The following is a 27,726-nucleotide window of genomic DNA, read 5'->3' as shown; positions in this document are numbered from 1 at the left end:
AGTAATTTCTGAGATTGAATCCTTTTTAAAAAAAAAAAAAAAAAAGGCAGGATTTGAAGGTCTTGTTTGCTGTTTCCCTTCTTCCACTGGCACCACTTTGTATAATCTTTTCCATAAACAGATCAATTTCCATGATAATAATAGACTAATTTTTTTAATCCTTCCCAGAATGGCAGTTACAGGTAGGTTGCTCCACACTCTCACTGATTCTGAAGCTTAGCAACTTCCTTTTAACTTTCAGCATAAAGGTATTAATTTGTTCTTAGACCAGCATTGTCCTTCGCCTTTGAGTTCTCCCGTTCTGTTGTAAGTTCTCTCCTTCACCCTAATGCATATATTGTTGTGTCCTCACTTCATTTTCATCTGCTCTGCCAATCCGTGGTGGTTTCTCCTGCAGCATAGACGGTCCCCTGGCCATCCTCATCATCTTGCTGTGCCTTTTCAGGCGTGGGTAGGTCACTGGAATCAGATGCCTTGTCTCAGCTGAAAACTTGTGCTCTGCACAGTAATGCTGGTACTTCTCCATCCCACTGGAGAGTTTCCCGTGATCTTATTTGTCCCTTTTTTTCAGACTTACCATGTTGATAATGTATGAGCATCCAGAGATCAACCAGTTCATCTAGGTTCTTCTACTGAGCCTCCACTACTGGAAAGGGCTAACTGGAAGTTCTTGTTAATCATCTCTAAGTGCATGGCCGTGCAGTTATGTACGTCCGGACTTAATTTGGTTTCTATTATGTCAGTCTGGATGCTTCTCCAATTCCTGGTGGAAACTCTAGTCCTCCATGCATTGACGGTTCCTCCTGAAGGTCCGTGTAGTTCAGAAGTCAGTTTGGATTCCTATCAAATATAGTTGGTACTTGGACAAATTGCAGCAATTTTAACTTGTTTCCAAAATGTCTCCAACTTGGAACACGTGTCTGTTTTAACTTTAACCAGAAAACCAAACAAAATTTAGTTATGCAGATGCAGCTGACGTTAATCTAACTACCCTGCTCAACCCACTAGCTGATTTACAGACAGTTATCTAACTACCTGGCAACACAAATGCTCAAGTGACCGGAACTAAGGTTCATTGACTGTTCAAGCTTTGATTATTTTATTTATTTTTCCTTGCAAAATTATCACTCTGACAGTGAATTCACTCTGATGGTAGTGCTGAGCTTCTTTCTGATGGAAAAGTGGTGGGGAGAAAAGCAGAACATGTATTTTTGTAGACACTGGCTCACTCTGGTAGTCCTTCATTAGTAATCCACGTTAGGCGGTAGCAGACCATTCTGACAGTACTCATATTGCCAGCTCCTGAAGATGCTTGCTGTCATGTACTGTGCAGCTGATCTTTCAAAATAAAGAAAAGGAGACAGAAAAGTGTCCATATACATGTTGTATAGCAGCAGAAGGAATTCTTAAAGAAGTGTCCTCTTGCTTGCTAACTTCAGAGCTGGCTTCTAGGCGAAAGGGATGGGGATTACAGCCCAGGGTGTCTGTAGCAGCTTCGCTGAAAGACGTGTGAGAAGATACTCTGTGTACTGAACCGACTCTCTGTCCACTAGGTTTGAGAGCACTGTGCAGGTTGGCAAACTGCAGGACCTTATCAACCGAAGTAAGATGGCGAGGTGTAGAGGACGATTTGTTTGCCCAGTCATTCTGTACAAGGGAAAGGTAAAGCTTCATGGGTTACCTGTCTTAACTTAGAAAATGACCTTTCTCCCTGCTGTTTGAACTGTGCAGCCACATCTTCAGTTGGTTGTCACCTTCCCAAATGCTGTAAAAATCTGTTCTTAGGTACAAGCAGGCAGCCTGTAGTAGTAGGTAGCATTTGCTGTCTAGGCATTAATCATCTGTGGGGACTTCAGGCTATTTTACCCTGCCACGTCATGAGCATCGCACCAAAGAGCTAACATTTTCTCCATATGTATGTCCCTTCTGAAGGACCAAAGATATTTGGTCTTTGAGAGGGGAAAGACAACTGTTGTTGTCTTACTTACTCTTACTCTTCCCAGCAGTGAGCTCCCTTTGAATAACTTTTCATTCTAAAGAGAAGTTTCCCTTGTCTGTTCCCTGGGGAGGCAAGATTGCATAAATGGTCTTACGAATGTGTGGGCTTGTCTGCAAGGGGATCTGTAAGAAAGTGAAATTAGATTCATTTTTATGTGGATTACTTAAATTGTATTGAAGCCCTGTAGGAGTAGTCTCATTTAGAATTTAAGTAGCTTAATTCAGTTTTCTTAGTTCAATTTAGAAACACTGTATAAATAGCAAAATCATACCTGTGACAATTTTAATCTAGCTTGACTGAAGCCATCGTGGGCTGAACCTGCTGACCTTTTTCTGCAGGAGTGAACTGCCCGGAGTCGTACTGGGACCATCCATAATCTTATATACAGGAATGTGGAAATGAGGCTCAAGCAGGGTATTAACAGAGCATGGACATTGCTAACTTGGCAGGAATTGACTGTATTAGTGAATTGGAGAACTGGAGATGAAAATGTGATTTAAAAACTAGCTACAGATAAAGGCACTTGGGAGTTTGATGTGTTTGGAGAACTCGATCCGGACCAGGGTTGCAAGGGAGACTGCTGAGAGGTGGTAGCCGTAGGTACCAACCATTTCCGTGTAATGTGACAGCAAATAGGCCAGAGACCTGATAAGGGAAAAACTCCTGGAGCATGCGTGGTTAATAACAAAATCTTCCTCCAGCATATTTGCAGATCAGCAACGCTGGCTGGCTGGGGAGAGCTCTATGGGCGCACTGGCTACAACTACATCTTCTCAGGTGAGTGAGGAGCCATTTGTTGTGTCTGCCTGGTAAGGCTGGTCAGTGCTGGGACAGTGACCTACACGCGAGAGCAAGCTCTTCCTGAGAGCCGATGCAGAGCTGTAGCATGGACCTGCTTGTATCAGGCCCTGCATAATAGAGCAAAGACTGAAATCTCATGTCCCTTTCCAAGCACCATACTACAGGACGGAGTGCCATAGCTCGTAAGAAGCAGTGACAAAAGAACTTGAGGCTGAAGAGTGAGTTATGGGAAGCATGCAGGCAAATAAGGCAGCCCAAAGGATTCAGGGTATTGATTCCCAAACATCGGGGGTGGGAGTAATGGAAGAAAGAGGATAAGAACTTGCTGTTGCTTGGCTAATCATTGGGAATCAAATCGTGCTAATGGTGAGATGTGCTGGACTCTAGGGAAATCTCTTCAGGGGAGTATTGAGTGTCTGTAGTGTGTGAGCTGAAGCTTGGCTTAACAAAGCACTGTATAGCACTATTAGGGTGTCCTTCTGGCTGTCAGTAATGGGTTTGACATGCTTAGATCCTTTGCAATGACAAGGGAAGAGTGGGCTACGTTAGAAAACGGGCTTTTCAGGAAGAGGAGATGTGGGGAATTATTGAGAGCACTTATGTGCGGAGAGAGGGCGCCGAACTATGACCTTTTTGGGCATGTGCATGTCATGTCAGATTGGGGATTGAGTTGGTTTACACAAGCTTCAGTTCTTAATGCCTTCCTTGCAGGAGGTTCTGATGATGCTTGGGCAGATGCAGAAGACATTTCAGAGGAAGATTCTGCATTTAGGTTTGTATGCATCACTGGGATGGGGAAAAGGGAGTTTGGACCAAAGCTGACTGGCTCAGCCACTCAATTCTGCTCTTTCCTAGGCTGGTACAGGCTTGAGACTGTCACCAAGCTCAGTCTTACTTTTCTTGCTTGAATGCTCATGGCTGGCTGAACCCAGTGTAACTGAAGCCTGCTAATCTCTTGCCACAGGGAAGGGCTGGAGACAGGAATATATAGAGCTATTTAAAAAGGTGTCTGAATTACACACATGTGTTTACTTCATCAAAAAGTACATCTCTAGGCTGGAGAAATTGTTCTGCATCTTACATGCTTGTTGCAGCACAGACTGAGACATGGATTGGGACCCTAAGCATGAAGTTTGCAGTATCAGTTCATTGCAGAATCTGACTCTGACCTTTGGAGACAAAGCTCGTGCTATGTGGTAGGGAAGAACTGTGACAGTATTGTGCAGAGAATCAGACTCAACGTGGTCAGTCTTCCGTGCTCATCTTGCTTTGTCTTGTTCTGTCTTGCAGAAATGCAGACTCCCAGCTGTTTGACAAGGTCAGAGGGCATGACATCAAGCTGCTTCGATACCTGTCTGTCCGATACATCTGTGACCTGATGGTGGAAAACAAGAAGGTGAAGTTTGGCTTGAAGTGAGTGCGTTCATTTGTTTTTCTGTAGGCTTTGGATTGCAGCTAGTGTAGCCCTTACATGTGAGTTGCTATTGGGCATGCACTCAGCATCCTGGAGCAGTCTCTGGAAGAGTCTTACAGCAGGATCAGTTAGTCGATGCTGTGAAGAGAACCTCAAGGTTTTAGGCCAGAGAAAGCTGTATCAGTGGGCAAGATAGCTGCTTTCATCTGTCTTCTGCAATCGAGTAGGTTTTCTCTGTAGAGCTTGTGGTGATGTGGCAGTCACCCCTTCAGAAAGGGGAGAGTAAAAGAACCCTCTGCTTGTGTGCAGGAACAGAGAGATGTTTCTCCTGGTATTTCTCTCAGAGGAAAGCTTTAGCTGTTTTGGGCTATGCCTGTTTATTTGGAGGTGTTGAGTAAGTTCTGCCCCTGCTCACTACTGAGTCAAGTCGTTGTGCAGGAAGATTCGACAGGTAGCTTTTTGAGTGCTAGTATCTCCATGAAAAATACTCTACAAATGTCTGCTGTTTTCCTCTTGTCCTGTGCAGTGTGACGTCTTCTGAGAAGGTGGACAAAGCTCAACGTTATGCTGATTTCACACTTCTCTCCATACCATATCCAGGTACAGGACTGATGTCCAGAGGGACTCCCAAGGGACAGGTGACAATCCGTTTCTGGGGACTGGGAACTACCTCTGTGTGTGTGGTGAAATGGCTGTGGCTTGCTGAATGTTTCATATACACCCTCTGGAGAGAAGGTCTTTTAAACTGAGAACAGTGCAACGAATCTGGATGCTCCAGTGGTGTGAGTCAGCACTAGGCACTCTTTGAGGTGGCAAAGTAATTTCTCAGCAGTTCTAATTAATTCAAGCGCAGAGAAGAAGTCCCAGAGGTGGAGCTGGGGTTAAGATGGCCTTTGACACCCCTGCAACTCCAAACTACTACTTGATGCAAAGTATATATCTTGCTCTGTGTTATGTAAAACCCCAATTCTTAAGAATATTTTCTAGTCCTAGTGTTCCAGAGCACCACTGTAAGATATCCTCAGTGCTAGGCAGAACTGTTAACCTGAGACTGCAATGTACGACTGAGATGCAGACCACTCCAGCCCGTCTCCCTGGCTATATTAGTCCCTGTGCCTAGCAACCACTGCTGGGTCACTTGCTGCACTCTTAAAGATGAGCTGAATATTGCTGCCTGCCTGCTGATGTCAGGCTTGGTGATAGGATTGGATGTGAGACTGCTGTGCTTGAGGTCTGTCTGCAAGAAAGGACTTTTCTTTCTCCCTTGCGCACAAAGAAAGGGAGAGGCGAAAAAAAAAAACAAACCCAAAACTCAGCAAAACTGTTGTGGATGACCCAAACCGAAACTGTTCCTTGATTACTAGTTGTTGCCCTTAAACATATTTTCCTTTTTTTTTTTTTTTAAAGGTATATTTGCTTTATACAGAAATTAGTGACAATTCAGAGAAGCTGCATGAAGATTTCTGTCAAGTTTGCCATGCAGATTGCCGAGGTGTACAGAAATAAAAGTATTATTGGTTTCTGTAGCACGTGGCACAGGTATATGTTGCTGCTGTATGCCTCACCAAACTTAGAACATGAGAGAGACAGTGTATACAGGTCTTTTGTAGGGTTGTAAAGAATGAGGAAGAAGTGACTCTATAGAGTTAAGCTGTAGAGTTGTTACTGTACGGGGAGCTGCATGTTGTATGCAATATTCAGTGATGGTCCTTCCTCTTCTGCCATCTGGGACAGCTGCTTTCTTTTAGCAGCTCTTCACTGCCACGCTAGAGGTAAACCTTATAAAACTGGAAATTCTCTCTGCAGGTGTTGCCTGATTTCAGCAGTGCTGGTCCATAGGGGAATGTTGTCATTCTGGTAAATCTAAGGCATACACATCTAAGGATCAGCAACCCCTCTAGTGACTGGCCAAATGCCGTGATACATTCTTATTGATGTTTCCAGGTTTGCATTGAAAGAATTTCTGGTTTGTAATTTGTCTCTAAAGTTATTCTGAGATCCTGTTGTCTTAGGTGAGCGAGGCAGTCAGACATGACTGAAAGACTTGGGTTAAAATGGGGTATCTGTAGAAGCTTTTGTGCTCTCCAGTGCAGAAAAACCCTCTTTTCCATTTGACTGGTAGTTGGCATTTGTAGATGCCAATACTTACTGCCATAATCCCCCATTCTTTGCTTTAAGCCGTTGTTTAATTGGAGTTAAATCTCAACTGACAGATTGCTTCCTGATTGTGTGTTTTTGAGGGCTAGTCCTGTCCTCGCACAAAGATCTTTTTTTCATCATTGGAGTTACTTGTGACTTGCAGGGTAGGAATCATTGCCTGTGTTCAGTGTCTGGCACGGGGGTGTCTTGGTAATATGGGCACCATGGCACTGCTGGGGCGTACCCAGTACATTGGGAGAGGTGTTTCGTGTAGCCTGCAGGCAGCCGCAGTGCTAATGGTGCTGCTCAGCTGTGACTAAGTGACTGCAGTTTGCTGCAGAGACTTCAAATAGTTGTTTGAGAAGAACAGAGTCAAAGGACAAACTTCAGGAGAGGAGGGCTTGGGGGGAAACTTTGGAAGTGGTTATGTACCTGCCTCCTTCAGGTAGGGCAATTCGCATGTTTGAAATGTGAGAGAAATCACAGCCGCCTCTGACAGAGCCCTTTCTCGTTACCTGCAGCAGATGCCCTGTGAAAGTTGGCTTTCCCCAGGGCTCTGCCAACACCTCCTTTTGCTGGTTCCTTCTCACTCAGCGTGCCAGGCTGATGCCTTAGATCTGTGCAAAAGCCAGTGGCCCTGGAGGCATAGCTCCTTGGTAAAACCTCTTCTTTGGGAAAGGATGAAATCAGTCCTTCAAACTCCACGTTTGCTGTGTGTTTGGAGTTTGCCCTTCGCTGTGTGAGTGTGTTCACTGCTGAGTGCTTTGGGTTGTTGCTGCTGGGAGGCTGTGCTGCACACTCTACTGATGATTACTGCTCTTCTCTTCCCGCAGGCAGCAGTTTTGATTGGTTTGGTGCTCTCGAGCCTGGCACTTCTAGTCCCACAGGACACTTCACTTGTTAGGTATCAGTTAGCTGAACGGTTGTTCATTATTTCTTTTTCTTGCAGGCTGTGAATTTTTTAAGGAGTACAAAGACCGGGATTATACAGCTGAAGGTCTCATATTTAACTGGAAACAGGTACATGGATGTTACAAAATGGAGAGCTGTGGGCTTTACTGAGCTTAAGTCTTGCCTTAGAGTTCCTGAGCGATGGTGTGTATGTTGTGTGCTTATTTCTGATCACAAGGAGGAAACCGACAGGACAAACAAAGCAGATAGTGAATGTACTAAATTACTCATTCATTGTAAAATTTGTATGTAAAATAAATTAATCATTATCCTGAAGTCAGGATGCTTGACCTGTCATGGGAGGTATGGGTTGCTCCTGTTTTTGAATTTGGTATCTTATTGATAGCCTCTGTTCCCAGTTCTGTCTTCATATTCTGTCTCCTGCTGAGGCAGATGGTTGAGTGGAGCAGCCCTACAGGAATTCAGAAACTAACACGCCTTGTCCCTGGCTTTCACCGTTGGGAGCACAGAAGAGCTCCTCTTATCCACTCGTACTTCCAAGAGGCTATGAGTTAATTCTTACCACTGCAGGTTTTTGCATTCAAAGATGCTTTGCTGAGGCGCTCTCTTCTAGATGCACCGTTTGGCATTTGTTGTTTTGTGTTTTCTGGAACTCGCTGCCCTCAAGTCACGGCTTTTCTCTGACCAATTGTGTTTGGGTTTTTTTCAGGATTACGTAGATGCTCCGTTAAGTATCCCAGTCTCTCTGACCCAATCTCTGAATATTAATTGGAGTGAGTACCAGGTAAGCAAAGCAGGCATCTCTGTGGGAGGTCAGAGATTCAGTCAGGAAGGATCAGTAAAGATTTGAAGTCTGACTTGCTCCTGTTGCAGTAATATGGCTCACTTCATACCATCCCAGTGGGAGTGGGGCTGCAGACTTGATTGTTCAGAATAGCGGTGGAAATCCTTTATCCAAAAGCTTCCTGGCTTGGTGTGTCCCGAGGCAGCTGACTGTAATGTCAAATCTTTTTCTGTAGCTTGCGTAAAGCTTGCAATCCATTAGGGAGATACGTCGGTAACAAAGGTAAGGAACATGCCAGCAAACGGAAAGCAGTATTACTTGTTCACAATCTTAGCTAGGCATGTGCCTGCAGTGGGCAGACTTCCTTGGCTGTAGAGAGTCTTGAGAGAGATCAGCCTTCCCTTATGTGAGCAATAGCCAAGTGACTAGGCACCTTCTTCATGGATGTGCAAAGTACCTGTCCTATGAGAGGAGAGTAGAAAATCGTAATTGACTGTAGCACGTCTCCATTCCTTATTACTGTGACAGCATCGCAAATAATAGTTGAACTCCTATGTTTGCCCAAGCTTCAAGGTTTACCTTTGTCTGCTCGTACCAGGGGCATCACCTTGTACTGCTGATTAGTGTGCTCCATTTCACACATCAGTGGACCTACCAATCCCCTGAGGTTTTGTTATGATTGAATGTGCTAGAGTGTGTCATGCTCCTATGCTCTGTGGCTGGAAGCACCACAGAACTAGCAGAGCTCCCTGTGCTGGGCCAGTGTTTGTCAGTCAGTGATGTAAATAATGTTTAAGTGCCAGCATAAGCAGAATCATGGAAAAGTAGCTTGCAGTGTTGAAGCAGAATTAATGGGACCACAGCTTGTTTATGGCTAGAAACTTGTTTACTAGAATACTGAGCAGCCAGTATTTTAAAAAGGATATTAAAAATTGAAGAGGGTGTAATAAATAGATGCAGAAATGATCTGAGGACTGGAGAAGGTGCTTCATGTAAAGCTGAAGTCCTCAGTCTGTTTAGCTAATCACAAAGGTGATGGAGGGTTGACTTGATTAATCTGTAAGTACATTTGCAGGGAGAAAATACTCATTCTAAAGCACTCTTCAATCTGGGGAAGAAAAGCTGCACAGGAAGCAATATCTGCAGTCTGAAATCAGATCTTCAAATAAGGAAAAGCAGTCTTGCATGTTATTTTTGAAGATGATCTGTTGGAACATGCTGCTAAAGGAGTGATGAACTGTCACCCCTAGTTGAGGTGCTTTTCTGAGCAGAGATGTTGCCAAGTGCAAGCTTCAGGCTGTATTTGGGGCAACTGAACAGAACTTTCTGGTTTGTGGTATAGAGAGATCAGACTGGATGATTAGATGATTCCTTCTGGCATAAGCACAAGATTGGGTTGAGTTGGGCAGATAAAAGACGTTGGAAGTATGTGTTTTTCTGCCCCAGGCTGCGTGTGTTCCCCATTTCCCTACTCTTTTGTTGCTGCGCAGGCTTTCCAGCAGAGCAGTATGTTCTTTGTCTGACAGCAGTCTTAAGTGTGTTTACACACACACACGTGCATGCATGCAAGCACACAGCAAGTGTTCTATTGCTGGCGGTCAGATGTCACTTATACCACTAACACTGTCACAATGAAACATGTGTCCCTCTCCTTGCCTTTTCCTTGCCAGTGCTATTCCATTTACCTTGAGCTAGTTCTGGTTCTGATCAGACAGCTGAAATTCCCTGCATCTTCTCACAACACAGTGGTTGAAAGTGGCATGCTTGAGCTTATTCTGATGTTTTTCACCTGCATCTCTTGTAGTGCTGAAGGTCTCTGAGTTCAGAGCCCTTCTGTGGTGCTGCTGCTACTTGGGCGTTACTGCAGAAGTCCAGTGCCTGTCTGGAGCAGCTGGGAGTGGGTCAGCCCTCCACAGGCAGCCTGCTGGGGCCATTTGCAAGGGCCAGAGAGTTTTGAGCAAAGTGCTTGGGTTGTGGGAACGGGCTGCTGACCGTGGCCTGCTCACCCCGTCATCTACTTGCATCACGTACACAGCTGTAACGTGGCTGCTGAGCCATTTGGTAAAGTGTACGCGTGCAGGGGGCTGCAGAACTGGGTCAACGCTCCGCAGGTGTTTGATGGCTCATGTTAGTCTCTCTGAGCATGGTCTGCTTGGAGCTTTGGGACTGCAAGCAAGCAGGTTCTGTGCCAGCCAGGCAGACAGGAGAGATGGCCTTTTATTTCTCTTTTTTTTTTTTCCTGCCTGGTCTTTTGTCCCAGAGTGCCTTTTGTAGAGGATGGGATTGATTAGAGCACCAAGGGGAAGGTCTGTCATTCTGAGGAATGGCCATGGGGTTATTTCTGCTTTGCTGTTCCGGATAGAGAAGCCAAGAGCATGGCAGGCTCTGAACTCCAGAGCAGCCTTTTGCTGTGGGCAGACCCTTACCATCAACATTTCTCTTTCTGCATAGAGCTGGGACCTCGTACAACAGACACAGAACTACCTGAAGCTGCTGATCTCCATCATCAATAGTGATGGTAAGGCAAACTCCTTGCTCCCAGCGGCCTAACTGGAACAGTTGCTTTCTCTGGAAAAACAGCTGGTGCTATTAGTACCACTGTGGATCAGTTCCCAATACAGAAGAGTTGCTTTATAGAGAGTTTCACTTCTCTCCCTTCAAAACAGGCTCATTGTCTTAGCGTCTCAGGGCTCCAGCTCCCCTCTTAGAGAGGGACCTGCTGATCCCTTGAAAACCCTCTCTTCCCAGGGGTGGAGCATATCTGAAAGCTTTACCTAAGGTTTTACTGCTTTAAAGCTGAAGAGAACAAATGTTTGTTCCTCTTGTTGTTGACTCTTGCTCTTTATTTGCTGAACATCTGTGTTTTGTCCCCCTAGGCCAGGGTCTCATTAGGTGCCTATTTAAGAGCCCCTTCCATCCTATGTCATCACAGCCAGCCCAACTCCTTGAAGGGGGTGTATTGCTCTATGTTGGCATCCCATTCCATCCAGACACTGTGACTTTGTACCTAGCACTGTCGGATAGATGGAGCTGTGGCTGGCTCTGCTAGCACAGCCAGCTGCAGACTCTCCTGTAGTAGTTGTGTTGGGACACACTGCCAGTTTTTTGGAGAGCATAGGAGTGGTGCCCTGCGCATGCCTCTGCTCAGTGTGTATCAGTAGGAAGGTTGGTGAGACTGAAAAAGTGTTCAGCTGGAGCAGGTTCCTCTCTGATGTGGGGATAGATTGTGATAGTGGGTTGCAACTGGGTGGGTATATGTCCTGGGTAGCAAAGTGATGTTCATACCTAGTGACTTTGTGTTCTGAGCAGCTGTCAGGACCAGGACAACACATCAGCTGGGGCTGCTGACAACCCAGGACACTGAGCAATTTGTTAGCTGCCGTATTCAAGACAAAATGTTCTGTCTTGGTGGCTGAGCTCTGCTCTTGAGCCCAGGCTGTAGGGATGGGAGGGTAGCTTGTTGTTACAGATTTGCCTTGAAGAAGTCATTGCTGTTGTTACAATATCCTTTTTTTCCTTCTCCTTCCTACCTCCACCTGGAACAGATGACAGCGGGCTCCTGGTGCACTGTATATCTGGCTGGGATCGAACTCCTCTCTTCATCTCCTTATTGCGCCTCTCCTTATGGGCTGTGAGTACCTCGCTGACCTGCTCTGCTTCTGGGGGTGATTGCTTGGAGGGTGATTCACCAGGAAGTGGTGGTGGAGCAGTTAATGTTCCTTTTGACCATCTTGGCTTCAGAGAGGGTGTGGATTGGCTTTGATGTGGAGCCCAACATGCTGTTCAGCCATGAGGCACGGTATCACAGGCAGGTAGAGCAAGCTGGGCATCTTGGATCATCGTGACAGTTTTCAGTAGATCATGAATTCCCAAGTCCCTGTCCCCAGGGCTGCTACCTGAAAGCTGTTCTCATTTGCTTTGCAGGATGGGCTCATCCACGCATCCCTGGAGCCATCTGAGATTCTGTACCTGACAGTGGCCTATGACTGGTTTCTCTTTGGGTAGGCACACTAACTTTTACTTGCATATGCAACTCTGCACAGCAGCGGAGAAGCCTTCAGGGGTTTATCTTTCGTGTTTGCTCACAACCAAAGGTGGATGTTGGGGCATTTCCCAGTAAGCTGTGACAAGGAGGGGCTGATGTGTTTTCTACCCAGAGGCTTAGGCATCTGGCTGTTCTTGACAGCTTGTGCTCTTCTGCTGATTCTGGCTTCCAGTGTGTGACCGACCTCCTTCCTTTGCTCTCTTTCCAGGCACATGTTAGTCGATCGACTCAGTAAAGGAGAAGAGGTGAGTGTCTGGTCTGGGGCAGTGGCTGAGCACTGCGTTATATTCTCAGGGTACTTGTTTAAGGTAGCAGTGTTCACTGCCTGCATCTGGTAATATCACTGGTCTGGCTGGGCTGTAAAAAGATTGTTCAGGTGCTGGAAATACGAGGTAGGAGCCTTGCCCCGTCACTTCTTGATGCATAAGTGTGTGGGAATGCTTTTCTCTCAGCTAACACTGTGATTGGTGGGTTCCCCTGCTGTGCTGTTAGTGTTCAGGCCCTTGGAGAAAGAGTGCTAGGATTTGCTATTCAGCTCAGCAAAGAGAAGGGATGCTTAAGGTGCGTGACTCCTGGGAGCTTGGAAATAAAGCTGTGTAGTCTTGTGTGCTTGTCTTGAGTGCCAGCCCTCCTGCCTGGGTGGTGCAGCTGTATGTGGCTTGCATGTCATCGCAGGCTCATGGACAGCTCGTACTGGTTCCAGTGTGTGTATTTGGCGGGGTGTATCTGTGGGTGCACAGATGGGTCTGGGAGGCAGTTAAGATTAGTGGAACTAATTCTCTTCAAATCTTTCACTGTTTAACAGCAAAAAATGATTGCTCTGACTGTAGTTGCAGTACACTGCAATATCATTTTTGGATAGAGATCAAGAGGTGGGGAATGTGTCTAACCCTGTTGCTAATCCCCTGCTCCTCAGACTCTCACCTCACTAGGGAATCCCCTGCCTCTGAACAGCAGAGCTGAGACCCTCGCCTATTTTCCATCTTTCAGGGGTCCAGGACCCCTGTATGAGTAGTACTGTTCTTCCTGTTCTGAGCTCTGCTGGCTGGAGCCTGGCAGCTCTGCTCTGGTGCCTGCTTGGCCAGGGGCGGAGTTGGTAGCTGCAACAGGAGAGGGGGTGCATGCCTGCCTCTAGCACTCCCTGCTCCCTGCTGCAGGAGGAGAAGGGCTCAGCTCTGTGCGGGTAGATGGGGTGGCAGAGGCACAGTGGGGTGAATGCCGCAGAGCAGACTGGTGCGTGGCAGGGCACAAGCTTGGGACCACAGATGCTGCAGGTACCGCATGCTTCTGGGTTTGATACAGGTGTGGTGCCGAGGTGGAGCATGCAGCTCTAACCCTGCTAGTCCTGCTGGGTTTGCTGCTTACCTGGATGTATAAGCAGCTGCTGGGGGCCATCTCTTTTCCATTCTGCACTGATGGCATAAGTACCTGCTGTGTGCTTGCAGCATGTGTGCAAGGCATTGATAAGGAGACTTGTCGTACACCTTCCTTTCTGGGCCTCCCCGTGGCAGGGAACAGAGGGTCAGTTTAACGTGTAAGAGAAGGCCCCGGATGCGATGGTGGCAGCCCATGGCTGCAGATTTCTTGCTATCTCCTTCCTGCCAGCACCTCCCCACCAAGATAAGAGGCTGCATGGAGCCTCAGGTTCATTCCTGAACTGCTCTTCTCTCTCCCTTTGCTCAGATTTTCTTTTTCTGCTTCAATTTTCTGAAGCACATCACCTCTGAGGAGTTCTCTGCTGTGAAGTCGCAGAGGTAAGGAGCCTGTGCCTGCTTCTGCATGGCCTGCAGAGCCAGGGAGCTTGTTAGTGCTATTCCTTTGGGGAGATGGAAGCCCTGGTGTCCTGGCCCAGTTTTCTTTAATTTATTCTGCACTCTGAAGGCTGCAAAATGGGGCCGAGGCTTGTGAGGTGCCACGTTGTGCTCTGAAAAACTGTCCATGCTGAAATGTGCTCTCTGCTTAATGACTGTCCATGGCTGCTTTAGCACAGATGAACCCAGAGATGTGAGCTCTGGCTCAAGCAGGCTGTGCAGCAAGCTCATCAGGCACTGCTGGGGGGAGTGGGGTGGCTGGTTTTTAACAGACCACTAAACGTTAACCCCTTCCTATTTCAGGAGGGACAGAAAGAAACAAAGCACACCCTGGAGGCTCTGAATAAACACATGTCTGCCTGCAGCCTGTTGCCACCCTCTTAAAGCACAGGGTGTGTAGGCTGGGACTGTTAGGAGAGTCAGATACTGCACACCGGCCCCGGCCCCTCCCCTCTGCCCCTGCAAAACTAACTCCCCGCTGCTCTGATCTGCTGTGTGCTACAGAGATCTGGCTATGGCCAGCCTCCACGCAGCCCTGAAGAATGGCTGAGGTAACTTTGTCTTTCCTTCCCCAGAAGGAAGAGTTTGCCACCTGGCTTCACCCTGGAAGAGATCTGCATGCTCAGTGAGTGCTGCTGCCGAGCATCAGCGCCCCGGGGTGCTGATAATGGTTGATCACTTTGGGGCTTGGGTTCCCGGCATCAAGGTGACTAAAAATGGGTATGCTTCCCTTGGGGCCTTGCAGGAACACGGCCCCAGGGCACATGGGAAGTGTATTGCTTAAAGGGAGAGAAAGTGATCGAGACCAAGCTGGACTTCAGGTAGCTCTGTTTTCTCTTCTCTAGAGCAGAGAGACCGAGGAAGCACCACAAGTCTGAGCAGCGACTTCTCCCTGGGGATGGAAAGTTCCCCTGGAGCAGCTGGGAGCTTCACCTATGAAGCAGTGGAGCTGATGCCAGCAGGAGCACAGGCTCAAGCGGCATGGTGAGGAGACAACCACTCAGTGGGCTGCAGAACAAAAGGGACAGGCTCTGAGCACAATAGAAAAGATATTTCTGAAGTCCCTCGCCCTCCAGGTCTGCTCTCTGTGGTGTGGATTCCTTACAGTGGAGGGAGGAATTTGGCTGTCAGAGGCTTTGCTGCAACTTGTGCTACAGAACTTCTGCACCAAAAATTGGAGACTACCCCATGTTAAAGACTGTCAGGCTTCTGCAAGGATGCTCCTGAAGTTTGTCCCCTCATATGAGAAAGCAACTTTGTTTCATTTTCACCAGTTTCACTGTTAAACTTCATCCAGAAAGGATTTCATTACTTTTAAAAGATGGTTCCAAACTACCAGAAAAATGGCATTTGGCAGCAGCCTCCCCAGGCAAAAGTGGAGACAATTTAGCTGCCCTAAAATGAAGCTTAATCAGTTTATGGAAGAGATTATACAGGGGAGTGTCTGCAGTTAGTGGTAGGTGGGCTGGGTGGCCAAGAATCCCCTCTAAACTGTAGCTCCTATAACAGCACGAGGTGTGTGAGCTGAAAGCAGGTTGTTGCCTGCAGCGCTGCTTAGAGGTACTTCTGGGGGAGAATATGAAATTCTCAGTGCTCCTTATTGATAGAGGGTCACATAGGACTTGCCGGGGGATGCAGGTGGCTGTCTGGAAGCGGGGACTGGGAAAGGTATGTAGCGACTCAGGAAGGTGTCTGGGCGACTCTGCTGCTCTGGGACAGGCGTTGTGCTTGCTTGTAGAGTTTCTGGTGCTGTTTGGGGATTTCAGAACCTTGCTGTAGGGTTGCCCCTCTCAGTTTAATTTTTCTCTCCTCTCCCTCAGCACATGTGAAGATGCTATTTTATATTGCAATTATTTTAAATTAAATCTGGGTTGTGCTGGAGGCAGTTGGAAGTCCTCTGGGATGAGCCTGCAGCCATGCTAGTGGCAGCAGCCTTTCTAAAGCACATTGTGATTCAATTTATAAAATGCTGAAGAGGGGAAGAGAGAATCTTCCTGCAGAATCACAAAATGGAGATGGGGAGTCCCAAATTGCATTTGCCAAGTGAGCAGTGCAGAGCCTACCTATCCACAGCAAAGTGACTGCAGCAAGTAGAGAACAACTTTCCACTTACCTGGCTGCAGGGTAGTAGACTGAAAGCATTTACGTTGCTCTGAGTGCTCAGGACATGCAGACTAGATCCTGCAGCGCAAAACCTATACATGATTTTCACAAGATGTGAAGTGGCCAGAACATGCTGGAAGGGATCTGCTGCACTTGTGTGTATCAGGGCTTGATTTTGTGACGTGTTTTCTAACTCTGGTTTGCTTTCATTCCTGTTGGAGATGTCAGGCTGTGTTGGGGTTAGCTGCTGTTACCACAGGGATGGTTTGGGCCCAAGTTGTGGGCATGAGCTTGGGGAAGGGAAGGTTGTGAGCCTTGCCATGAGTGCTTAGCGAGGGGACTGGTCATGGATGTCTTGCTGCAGGCTGTTGTGGCTGTGTAGTCTGGAGAACAGGTAAGACTTGCTACAGGCTGGGTGAGTTGGGCTGTGCATAGCATGAGTGGGGAGAGGAGGGGATGTGCTTCATTGTGTTGTCCTGAAAACAGGTGGCCTTGAGGTCTCCTTGCAGGGAGAGGCATTTGGTTTTTAGCTGTACAAGCCTGTTTCTGCAGGCTGTGCTTGGAGATGTTGGCAGCTATGATAACATGAGATGAATAATGCTGGAGGGAGGCTGTAGTGTGATGTTTGAGGGTGGACACACTTCAAGAAATAAAGAGAGAGGTTATCATGCTTTCCACTTTACAATAAGCCTGTCTTTAGCTGCGCTTGCTGACAGGGCTCGAGATCTCAGTCAAAGCTGAGATGCCCTTCCAGATTCCAGGAAGAACAGCATCTTTTCTCCTTGAGTTTGTTTGCTTCAGACTTTTCCTTTTTATTTGTGTACATAGGGAGGTCTTTATCCAATTCACTGTGGTTTTGGAAGGGGAAAAAATCTTGGGACTCTTCCAGAAAAAAAATTGATTTAAGAAGGAAAATATTCTGAACGTGGAGCAGCAGTGATGTGAATTAGTCCCAGATATGTGTGCCTGTTTGGCATGTAGCTGGATGGTACTGGGAGCTAAGGCCCGATGCAGCAATGGACGGTGAATCACACCCGAGTCTGAATGTGCTGGCTAGAAAAGAAGCCAGAGCAGTTCCGGGCTGTCAGCACAGACAGGGAGAGGGCTGAAACACCTACATCTGGAGTGATAGTCAGCTCTGAGCACATGGTCAGAAGTGTGGTCAGTGATGCCTGAAGGGAATCGCTAAAAGGGAAAATAACACTGGTGGTGTGTCCCTGTCACCCTCATCAGTGCGCACGAACGCCCACCTGGGCTGAGCTCCTCGGCTGATACACTTTATAGTGTTTAGAGCAGATTGAAATGGTCTTTCCCTGCTGGGAGGCCCCTTGCTTGAGGCATTTTTACAGCTAGACTAAACAAAGCAATCGCTGTATGTGTGTGGGCTGATGCATTCTCCTGTCTCTGATTTCCAGGTCATGTGGATGGTGATCTATAAAAGAATGGGCTAAGATGGATTGAGCTCAGTGTACCCCCATCACTGAGTGGTTACCCGTGACTCATAGTTCCTTGGGAGAGAGAAGGGCAGGTTCACTGGGAACAAGAGCCTGTAGCTGCTGGGGTAAAATCCAGCCTGTTGTGGAAAGGCTTCCTAGTTGGAGTACATGGTAAAGCCAGCTTTCTCACACAAGTCCTCCATCCCACAGGAGGAAGAGCTGTGCATCATCACCACAAGCCATGCTCTGGAGCAGGGCACAGCAGTCTGAAGACAGGCTGCCTTCCGCAGGGATGGTCGAAGTCAAGTCCTCCAGCTCCTCCTCATCAACCCATTCTGATAACTTCCTGAGGATTGGAAGCAGCCCACTGGAAGTGCCCAGATCCAGGTGAGATGGGACGGAGTAGAGCATTTCTCAGCAAAATGAGTGTCTGGTAAAGTGCAGGGCTGCACTCGTGTGGCTCTGAGAACCATGGAGCACGTGGGTTGGTATCTGCAAACAGGCCTCAGGAGGCCTGTGCCTGTCTAGCCTGACCTTGTGTGATGTGCTGGCCATTAAACACAGAAACTCCTGCCTCAGCCCATTTAGAGGAGTGAGGAACTGTATCGATAACAGCTAGGTGTTTGTTCTGCCTGTCAACGTGTGCCTCAACTCCACGAGCTCTGGCATCTCTGCATCCTGCATGCTTGGACCTCACAGCACTTTCTCTGTCAAATGCATCCACAGGGGTTTGAAATGGCTATGTTGTGTGGGGGAGGAAGCCTTTCAAACCAAGCAGACCTCACTCTGGATCTATCCTGTCCTCCTTTCCATCTGCTGACCTTCCTGACACTGCAGGGTGGAAAAACTCTGGGTGCTGGTGGCAAGCAGAGGTAGAATCTGCTGGGAGCAAGTTGGGAGCAAGCTGCGAGCGCTGTGCCGGCACAAAGGATTTCGCCCGGAAGGCTGTGTGTTCCTGCTGGGCAAGCGGGGAATGGGGACCCTGGACCTGAGCCTAATCTCATGCCATAACAAAGGATATTCTGGCACCCTTCTGAAGTCTGATGCTGTGGTAGGGCAAAGCAGAGCAGTGAGCGAGGCTAGGGAAGAAAGAACAGAGCCTGTGGAGCAAACACCATGTGTTTAGGCTGACAGGGGATAAAGAGGGTCTTAGATAAGAGGTTGCTGTTAACAGCAACTGCTTGTGTAGTCTCTGCAGGTTTTCTGATGAGTCTTTTTCTAGTGATTCCCTTCAGAAACAGCCACCAGCCAAATTTTAGTACTCTCTCATCACATGGAAAATAAAATGACAAACAAGCAAAGCATTGAAAATTTGTAAGACTTTTTTACCAAGTTTCTTGATTCCAGAGAAAAATCACTGTCTGATAGTTTTCATAAATGATGCTAACTGTTCTCCCTCGGGAAAAAGATCAATAGGGTGTTTTTGAGTTGTTGCTGGGGCTCACCTCTACATTCTCTGTAAGATGAAACAAATCTCCCAAGAAGAGAAGAAAATACAGGAGAGAAAGCAGCTTGTCTTGGGGGCTGCTTTTGTTCACGACGATAATGCCACAATTCCTGTGTGTGGTCTCATGCCATTCCCAAGACTTGAGAGGCTGTTCAGCGCTGGGCTGGTAGTGAGCTTGCAGCAATGCTGTGGAAGAAGCGGTTTATAGTGCTTCAGCCAGACTCTGCTCTGCGAGAGTAGCTGAGCACACAGTCCCTGGGGTTTGCGTTCCAGAGGCTCAGAGTTGATAAAGCCAGCAATTATCTTTCCTCTGGCTGTGTCTGGATGAGATGTCTATAAGGTTTTGGATGATTAGTGCCCGTTGGTGTCAGGTGTTCAGAACCGGCACTCCCAGAGCTTGAGGCAGCAGGCAAGCATGGTGGGGAAGCTTCTTATTTCCAGACCAGAGTTCCTGGGGGTGGCTTTTCCCTATCTTCAATAAGTATCCCTGAGAAGGAGTTGCAGTATTCTGTCATTGTAATAGATAAACGTTCTGTGAATTCCACTATAAACATTTTTCTGGCCTTTATGATAGCTTCTACCGTGGCACAAAGCCTTTATAACCCTTCAACACAGCAAAGTTGCACCAGTCCACTCCCAATTCCTGCTAACTTTTATGAACAAGGCAGTGTGAAGGGCTGAGTTAGAAAACAGTACATGACGGGTGAATAGGGGATAAAAGGGGAGCAAACCCCTTGCACGGCCTGGAACCAAGGGGACAGGAGAAGAATCAGTTGTGAAGCCAAAGCGGTGAAATCAGCTGCACGAAAAGATGGTTAGCCTGCTACACTCGTACTGGGTGGAGACTGTGCATCTGTATGCTCTCTATCTCTGGTGTCACCTGGGTTTGCCCTGCTCCTCTCGGTGTGCAGGCTGGAGGAAATAAGCTTAGAGACCCTGCAGGGAGTGGGTGGAATTGTCAAGGCAATGGCTGAATTGAGCTTCTCTTTCAAATCAAGTCTTCTGGCACATTCATGCTCCTTTGCCTCCCAGTCCATTGCCAGATCAGTCAGACTGTGCCCTGCCTGCCCTCACTGGGGTAACGCTGCTGAGAGCTCTGCTAGCTAAGGACTTGAGCAATGCGTTGCCTTGTGAAACGCTGACATGGCTTGCGCTTTTTGGGGCCTGAACATGGTATGTTTTCTCCAGAGAGAGGGGTTATGTCACTCCACTTGGCTTTGGTCTCCCTGCTTGGACTATGTTAGTCTGAATTTGTCTGGTGAGCTCCATGCAGATAATGGACATCATAGTACTTTCAGCCACCATTTTCCATTCTGAAGGAAGAGTCCCATTTTGAGTGGAGAAGGAGCGTATCTGTGATGGAAGGAAGAAGTAAATTCTGTCCCTTCACCCCCTGAAAAATGGTGGGACTAGGCTGGAAAGGCTGGAGCACAGAGACTGATCAGGATGCCAAAAATACCTTTATCTCTACAGTGCTGCTGGCAGGTTAACACCCAAGGCTGTGAAGATGGAGAAACTACTGTACTTGACTTCCTAATCCTCTGGTTGTGTGGCCATAGCAACAAAACACTTAACCACTGCAGCAGTGGTTGAGGAAAAATGGTTGCTTGTAAAATGCCAGCAGGCACCCTTCAGGTAGTTCACGTAAACAGCCCAGTCCGGGTGCTGGCAGGCAGGAGAGCTCCAGAGGGAACAGGAGGGCAAGCCAGCAGAGAGAGATGAGCAGGGCCTGGGAGGGGAACTGGGGTGTCCTAAAGGAAGGAGTCACAAATGGCGAGTCAGCCGGTGGGAGCCAAGCCCCTCTCCTGGCTGGGCCATGTCAGCAGTCTGCTGCTGCCATCACCTCACCAGCCCGTCTTCTGAGTCCTGCTCTGATCCAGAGGTCCTGGGTACCCATAAATCCCGGGATGGTTCTTGTTAGACAGTACAAAGCAGTACAAAGGCAAATTCCTGGCAGTCTTTCTAGCTTATCCCAACGCAATGGTAAGATCACATCTGCTGAGGGCAAACATGCATGAAGATACTGCATAGATTATTTGCAGAGTAGGACAAGGTGCTTCTTGTTCTACAAACAGAGAGTTCTGAGTATGGCAGATAGCGTGTATTGAATTGAACTCCCTGCGTGCGAGTGGGTAGCAGCTTGCAAACATGTCCTGTGTTTGCATTTGACACTAATAGTCTAAGCGTCCCATGACACTGCAGAAAAACCCTGTATCTGTGTCAGGGATTTAGCGTGTGTGCACATAGAACTAATGTGGATTAGCAGCTGGATAATCTTTGGTTGAATGTGCTTTTGCTAAGTCAATTAAACAAAACCCAAAGTACTGTGATCTGAAGAGTCGAGATCTGCAGGAGTTAAATCGTGGAGGTTCTGCTTTGGTCAGCAGTCACAGAGAGCTGCCTTTCTTAAAGGGCTGCAGGTGGTTCAGGTGTGGGTCTGGAGGGAGTGCAGTGAGCGCAGAGAGGGACAGAGAAGCTGCTGTCCCTTGGCTTTGGGTGTTTTGTTGGTAGTGATGAGACTGCATGCGCACTATGTGTCTTGCTCCTTACAGCCACCTGGCTTGGAAGCTGTGTCTGCGATGTGACAACTTGGGATAGCGACCGCAGCAGGACAGGAATTGTTTATGGGAATGTTTTCTGGAATTATTGCATGACTATGCCACAAAATGTGCTTGCCGGCTGGCACGTGACTGTGCTGCAATCAAAAACGGTTGTGCTTGCAGAGGACTGGCTGCTCAGGCTGTTACGGCACTAACACAGCCTGTAGATAGCTGCCTGGGATTCAGCCAGGGCTCTCGGTACAGCTCTCTGCCAAGTACTCCTTGCCAACGTTTCCCACGCAAAGGTGGGAAGGGCTGCCCTTTACTCCAGGTTGCCACAGTCTGCCTGCCCGTACAGTACCTACTTAACGCTTCAATTTGAGGCACAGAGCATATGCTGGCAAATGAGCTGCTTCCCAAATAGTCCTAGGTGTGTAGAAATATGGCAGGTGAGCGGAGGTAGCACAGGGCAGGATGAGAGCCTAGCTGCTGGGCACTTGGCACTTGTCTCAATTACGTATTAAGAAAGGGAAGGATCCCTGACTGTTGCTCTGCCTCCGGTGTTGGCTCTCCTCTGGTAAGCAAGTGTCTGTGTGCTCTGAAATACTCTATCTTGTGCAGCATGTTGCATGGGAAGCACTGACCTAATTAAAAGGAACCGTTCCAGGCTAGGAGTTGCCAGTTTATGGCCTGCTAGAGGTCCTTCCTTGTGTGAAGGAACAGCTTGCAGCTCATCTCTGTTTTGCTAATCTAATTTTGTTAATTTTGCACTTTTGAGGGAGTTTCTTCCCACTCATGGACCTGAAGAGGTGGGTGTGTGAAGCTCACTTTCATTCTCTTTCTGTCTGCCATTAGATGTCTGTGGCAGAGACAGCGACTTGGAAGACTTGCTGTATCTCATCTCTCCTAACCACATCGGCTTTGCTGTAGTCGTCCGGCTGCTTCCCAAGACCCTCCACGCTGCCCTCGCAGCTAGCCGGCTTCTGGCATGGCTGTAATGTGTTGCAAACCTGTTGTTCTTACAGGCCTGGGGACTGGTCCTGGTGTACCAGCAGCCCCAACTTGCTCTGGGGGCCTCACTGAAACCCTTTTTGGTCCTCTGCAGCAACACTTTACAAGGAGCCTTCAGGGGTAAAACTAACAGGAAGACTTTCGCCTCTAGCATTGACTGGATTGCACTGGGATACTGTCACCCTAGAGATCCAGTCTTGGTCTCAAGCCAAGCTCAGCTTTTAAGAAGCTCTGCTGCCCTTGCAGTGCAAATGCAAGATTTCCCATGCCATGCCTTCCCCACCTGTCTCACCCAGCCTTGGCCCCTGCTGTCTCTCGACGCTGTTCAAGAAGCTTGTTGGTCGTGACACTTCCTCAGGAGCCTCCCTTGAGAAGGCGTTGGGGATAGAGGGGAAAGTCTGCCACAGTATCTTAGCTCTGCTGGCTAGGCTCAGGTATCTAAGCCAGGAGAGAGACGACCTGGACTCATTGCAGAGTCAATCAGTTTATTCAATTAATCGACAAGTGTTTTTTCTGCTGCCTGGAGGCGAGACACAGAATTGGCTGCCTTGAACTCCTAGACTCCTGTGCTATTAGGTTAGATGTAACTTGACTAAGTTTGCACAGCTGCTTGACAGGGTCAGGGACCCCAGGAAGGGTAAGAGAGCTGGAGAGCCACTGAGGGTCAGTCTTGCAGGAGGTACACGATGCTTTTATCAGCCTGTCCAAGAAAGGATTCAAGAGATGACTTGATCCACCTCCAAGAGGTGGTGTAAGATCAGTCTAATCTTAGCTGACAACCAGCAGCTGGAAGCTGAGGCCATACACCCAAAGCAGGAAAAAATTTCCTGCTCACCTTCTTTAGCAGATTCATCTGGGCAGTGTGGTGGTTGATACTGGGCAGAGGGTCATTTTTACTGTCCCTGGGGCCCTGGATCATGTCTTGTTCCTTTGCTTGCCACGTGGGCACAGTCTCCTAGGCAGGCTCCTGCTACTACTCTCTCTTTGCAAGAACTGCAGAGCTCTGCTCAGTTCTCTTCACCTTCACCTGGAGATCCTGCCGTAGCCCAAGCCCTCTTCTGCCATCCGGAGTCTCCCTCTTCAAAACCTTTGTTTCTGCCTGGCCCCAAACCAGTTGCTCTGTTCAGCAGCTCATTACTTTTCTGGCAGCAATGATGTCCCTGTCTACTTTCAGCCCAAGCCCATTGGCTGTAGACCTCTTTACTGCTTTAACTCGAATTTTTGTCACTGTGTGTGACACTCCTGTTTTCCCTGTCTGGCTGTGCTGTACTCTGAGAGGTGACATCCTCCTCTTCCCTCTGCACTAAAGCAGTGTTCCTCTATGCTTCTCCCTGGCTGCCTGCACTGTTCCCACTGTGTTTCCAGCATGGCACCGTGCTCTGGGCCCAAACGCTCTGCCTGCTCTCCTCCATCACGCTGACTTCCTCAGCTTTATCTTCCAAAGGCAGAGAGAGGGATATATGTCACTGAACAGCTGCTTCCTTTCCCTTACAAAGTCCTTGCATCCCAGGGAAGGTTATCCCTGTCTGATCTCCAAAAGGTCTTTCTAAGAGTGTATGCTGCAGTTCCACTTTCAATTAAATGCCCTTGTTCTGACAACAGTGTTACGTTCTCTAGGAAAAACACCTTTTTGGAAGAAGAGGTTCTCCCAATACTTAATACTCGCAGTATCTCTCTGAACCTTACTCCTTAGTTCATCGAGCAGCCAGAGGACAAGAACTGTACATGGCAGGTGAAGCTCTGCTCTTCCCATTTTCTGCTGTGATGCCTTTCCAGAGCCTGAACTTCCCAAACTGCAGCTGGGGGAATATTAGCACTGTGATGGGAAGCTGACATGCAAGGAGCTGCATGACTTCCCCTTCTCCGCTTGTGCAGCCAGCTCAGGACCGTGTTTCAGACTTCTCAAACTTGGCCGTATTGATCAGACTAGTTAAATGGCAGGCTTGGAATTAGATCGAGATTGCAAATAGGTTTCCCACTGTGCATCTCCCTCTGCCCTCGCCTTCCAGTCTCGCTGAGGTCCTTCTTGCTGTGGGAGATCCTGTCTTTCTAGCTGTTCTCCTGGTCTCTTGGGGAGCAGCTGCAGTGCGCCACTGCTATTCTTAGCTGTGAAGACAGCGTGCAAGTACCTGGCCCAGCAGAGCTGGAGCGCTGCTATCTGCCCAGCAGATCTCAGATAAATTATCCAGAAGATCTTGGTAGTGTGTAATTGAGTAGCTCTGCCACAGGCTGTGCTTCCAGCTATGTACACTCTGCTGTGCAGCGGGGCACAGTAATTGCTTGCTCCCCAGAAGCCAAGAGCTCTGGGTTCGTCTCAAGTGATTGTGCCCTCTTCTCTGAGATTTTAGAGGGACTCCTCAGATTCACTTCTCAGATTTCATGCTTCCTCCTTTCCTGGTGGGAGGTTGCATACATCAAACAATTATCCTCCCTTGGCTATTTTTCCTATGCTAAAGATGTTTTGCCACCTGGTTTCTGGCACAGTCCATTCTTCTAACACAGGAATGAAAAAAGGTCTTCAGATGCTGGGAGGGGTGGGTGCCCTAGGGACGTCTTCAGCAGTGACTGGCTCTGTTCAGATCTGGTGTTAATGCCTCAGGAGAGATCTGCTTTCTAATGGCTGCCAGACCAAGGATCTCTAAGTCTTCCTCAGCACTAACAAAGTCACAACCTTGATTCTCCGTCAGGCCTTGCCACTGCCCTGGGATGTGCTAACCGCTACAAGCAACAGGGGGATGCCCCCTGTACAGCATGGTGTCCACATCTGTGAGGGATTCAGGGCAGGACATGCTGTTGCATCTCGCTAACGGGTTTCACAGTTCTGCATGGCCATCTGCTGCTTGCTGGCTCTGTCCTGTCCGGCTCCCGGTGCGCTCCTGCTGCTTTGTCGGCCCCAGCCGGCTTGGCTCTCCCCTTGCTTTCAAAGGAAAGGCTTGGCCTGGGGCCCAGCCAGAGCTGCATGTTGCACCCTGGTCCCCGAGTGTCAAAGCTGCTGGCACAGGCGCTGCTGGCGGTCAGCCCAGCAGGTCCCTGGCACCAGCGTTAGTGAAAGGCATGTGGCTGAATGACCTGACTGATCGCACCGTCTCCCTCTCTCTCTGCCCCAGATCGGCGGACCATTCTCTGCCCGGATCTTCCGTTTCCACAGACTTTGGCAGCTGGCAGATGGTGACAGGGTGTGGCAGTATTCGGGAGCAGGCAATCCTGAGCGCAGACGCCTCTCTCCCTTGCAGCTTCCAGGATGAGTTCCCTAGCACTTGCCTGTAAGTGTCTCAAATGCAGGATCTCTCCTTGGCTGGCTGCAAGCACTGGAACTTTATCATCCTGGCACTTTCAAAGAAGCCTGGGAGCCCATAACTGTCCCATATTCCCTTCTTTGATGCTTTCCATCCACAAATTCAGTCACTGAGCGCTCTTTGCTTATGCTGAACTCGGAAAGAAACCGGCATCTTCTCTGCCTAATGACGGGGGGGCACTTTGCTTTCTGTAGGAAGAAGAGGCTTTTCTCTCTTCCCTGAAGACGCTGAATTTGGGCATAATTGAGTGCATTTGAGGATGCATGCTTGTCAGGACAGGACTGGTAACCCAGATTTTCTTGCTTTTGGATCTTGCTTGTCTCCCTGCTGGGGTCAGATCCTTGCTGCAGTAAGAAAGGGGCTTTCCTTCTGTCACCCTGATTTTTGTCTGACCACACGCAGCATCATTTGCAGGTGCTGCGGTCTGGCCAGTGCAGAGCAGCAGACACCCTGTATCCTGCTGCATCCTGCCATGTAAAATGGCTGGGAGGCAAATGTTCCTCCCCAAATAGAAAGCCACCTCTGTGGGAGCTTGAAAGACACGAGATGTGCTTTAATTGCTGTTAGAAGAGAACCTTGGCTTGTGCCTTCAGGCTGCAAACTCTCAATCAAGAAACTGAAATGGCAGATCAGGGGCTGCCATTAGCTAGCTGTGCTGCCAAACACTGGCGGTCCCTTACCGAGGTCTGAGTACGTGCTTTGGAGGCAGAGGGCATGCGACATGAAAACCAACATCTCCTGTGAGACAGGCTAGCTGCCCTGGCTCGCCTTCTCATATGGCTGTGTGGTGTGCTGCTGAGCAGAGCAGCCGATCCCAAATTATGATTAAGCTACAAGACCCATGAATTGGCAGATCGAAGAATTGCGAGGGATGTCAGACGTGGCCTGGCTGGAATTTGCTCTCCTCCTTTCATGAGGACATGCTGTGCTGCTTCTGTAGTTGTTTGGAGATCGTTGAAGGAGTAGAAGGGACTGAAGGACGGGTGGCTGAAGTAGGGACTTTTCACTGTGCCCTGAACCTGGCTGTGCTTGGTTGGCTGCTGATCACCAGCAGGTTGTTGCTGCCCTTCTTGGAGTTGGATCTAACGTCAGAATAGGGAATTCAGTAGAGGGAAATGTGATTTCAAGTTGAGCTCTGGATCTGTCTGCGCTGAGACTGTAGGCTCATGCAGTTTGGAGTCCGGCTGCTTGGGACAGCCGGGTTCAAAGGGAGGGGAACAGCGGTGGTGCTTCTCCCTTGGGTGTGCAGCAGTTGCTGCAAGTGCTTAGCCCTGTTCAGCTCTTCCCTGGAGCTGTGGGGTGCTCAGGGGCTGGGGACCGCTTGGCTGCGGGTGCTGGGACCAGGCGCTGTTTGGAAGAGATGAAGAGTTCCCAAGGATGTTGTGTTGAGCTTAACCCAGAGCCTCTGCTCTCTCTCTATTCTGCATCAGCTCGGTTTTGCTCAGGAGCCCATTGTGGTTTTATCCCAGTTTTTCGCAGCCCAGCACAGTATGAGTTTTTGGAAAATTAAATTCCATTTAAGTTCCCACTTTACATCTCAGCTGGCAGCAGCTCGATGAAGGTATGCTTTTCACAGCCTACTTCCTTGTGCTTGTGTGGGGCTTGTCAGGGCTTACTTAGAGCTGGGGCTTTGACAGCCTCCTCTCATCCTGCACCCCAAGCTGCAGGCAAGCAGGCAGGCCGTAGGAAGTATAGCAGGGCAGAGCACCGTGGATTTGGCAAGGAAGCGTGACCTGCCTCCCTGGTTGAACTGCTTAGAGTGAAACGGTGCAGCTGGTCTGCAGGGCTTGGTGTCGGGCAGTGGCCAGCTGCTTGACCCTGCGCCTTAGAGTGTCTCACTCCATAAAAAGAAACCTAAAAATCTAAATACAAAATCTGCCCTGTAAAGAGATGCGAGAGCCAGAAGACGCGGGAGCTAACTGCTGCACGCCCTCGCTTACCTCTGCGTGTGATATTTAAGATCACTGTACTCGGGTGCAAGTAAGTCC

General features: G+C 48.5%; 1 protein-coding gene across 1 annotated transcript; it reads left to right on the top strand.

Annotated features, from left to right (window-relative positions):
• Positions 1-1,553: 1,553 nt before the first annotated feature.
• MTMR14 (myotubularin related protein 14) lies at positions 1,554-25,705 on the top strand (the record flags this gene model as incomplete). The annotated part of the gene is made up of 16 exons (XM_009572638.1): positions 1,554-1,662; positions 2,701-2,776; positions 3,512-3,572; positions 4,091-4,213; positions 4,741-4,814; positions 7,303-7,373; positions 7,975-8,049; positions 10,501-10,567; positions 11,595-11,680; positions 11,974-12,050; positions 12,303-12,339; positions 13,778-13,848; positions 14,481-14,530; positions 14,751-14,889; positions 17,655-17,831; positions 25,550-25,705. Coding segments are annotated over 16 exons (1,449 nt in total), but the record flags the coding sequence as incomplete, so codon positions are not given.
• Between the last annotated feature and the right edge of the window lie 2,021 nt (positions 25,706-27,726).

Source organism: Fulmarus glacialis, unplaced genomic scaffold (genome assembly GCF_000690835.1).
Source record: "Fulmarus glacialis isolate BGI_N327 unplaced genomic scaffold, ASM69083v1 scaffold30802, whole genome shotgun sequence".
Taxonomy (NCBI): domain Eukaryota; kingdom Metazoa; phylum Chordata; class Aves; order Procellariiformes; family Procellariidae; genus Fulmarus; species Fulmarus glacialis.
The sequence above is the reverse complement of the archived record's forward strand: the minus strand, read 5'-3'. Positions and strand labels throughout refer to the sequence as shown.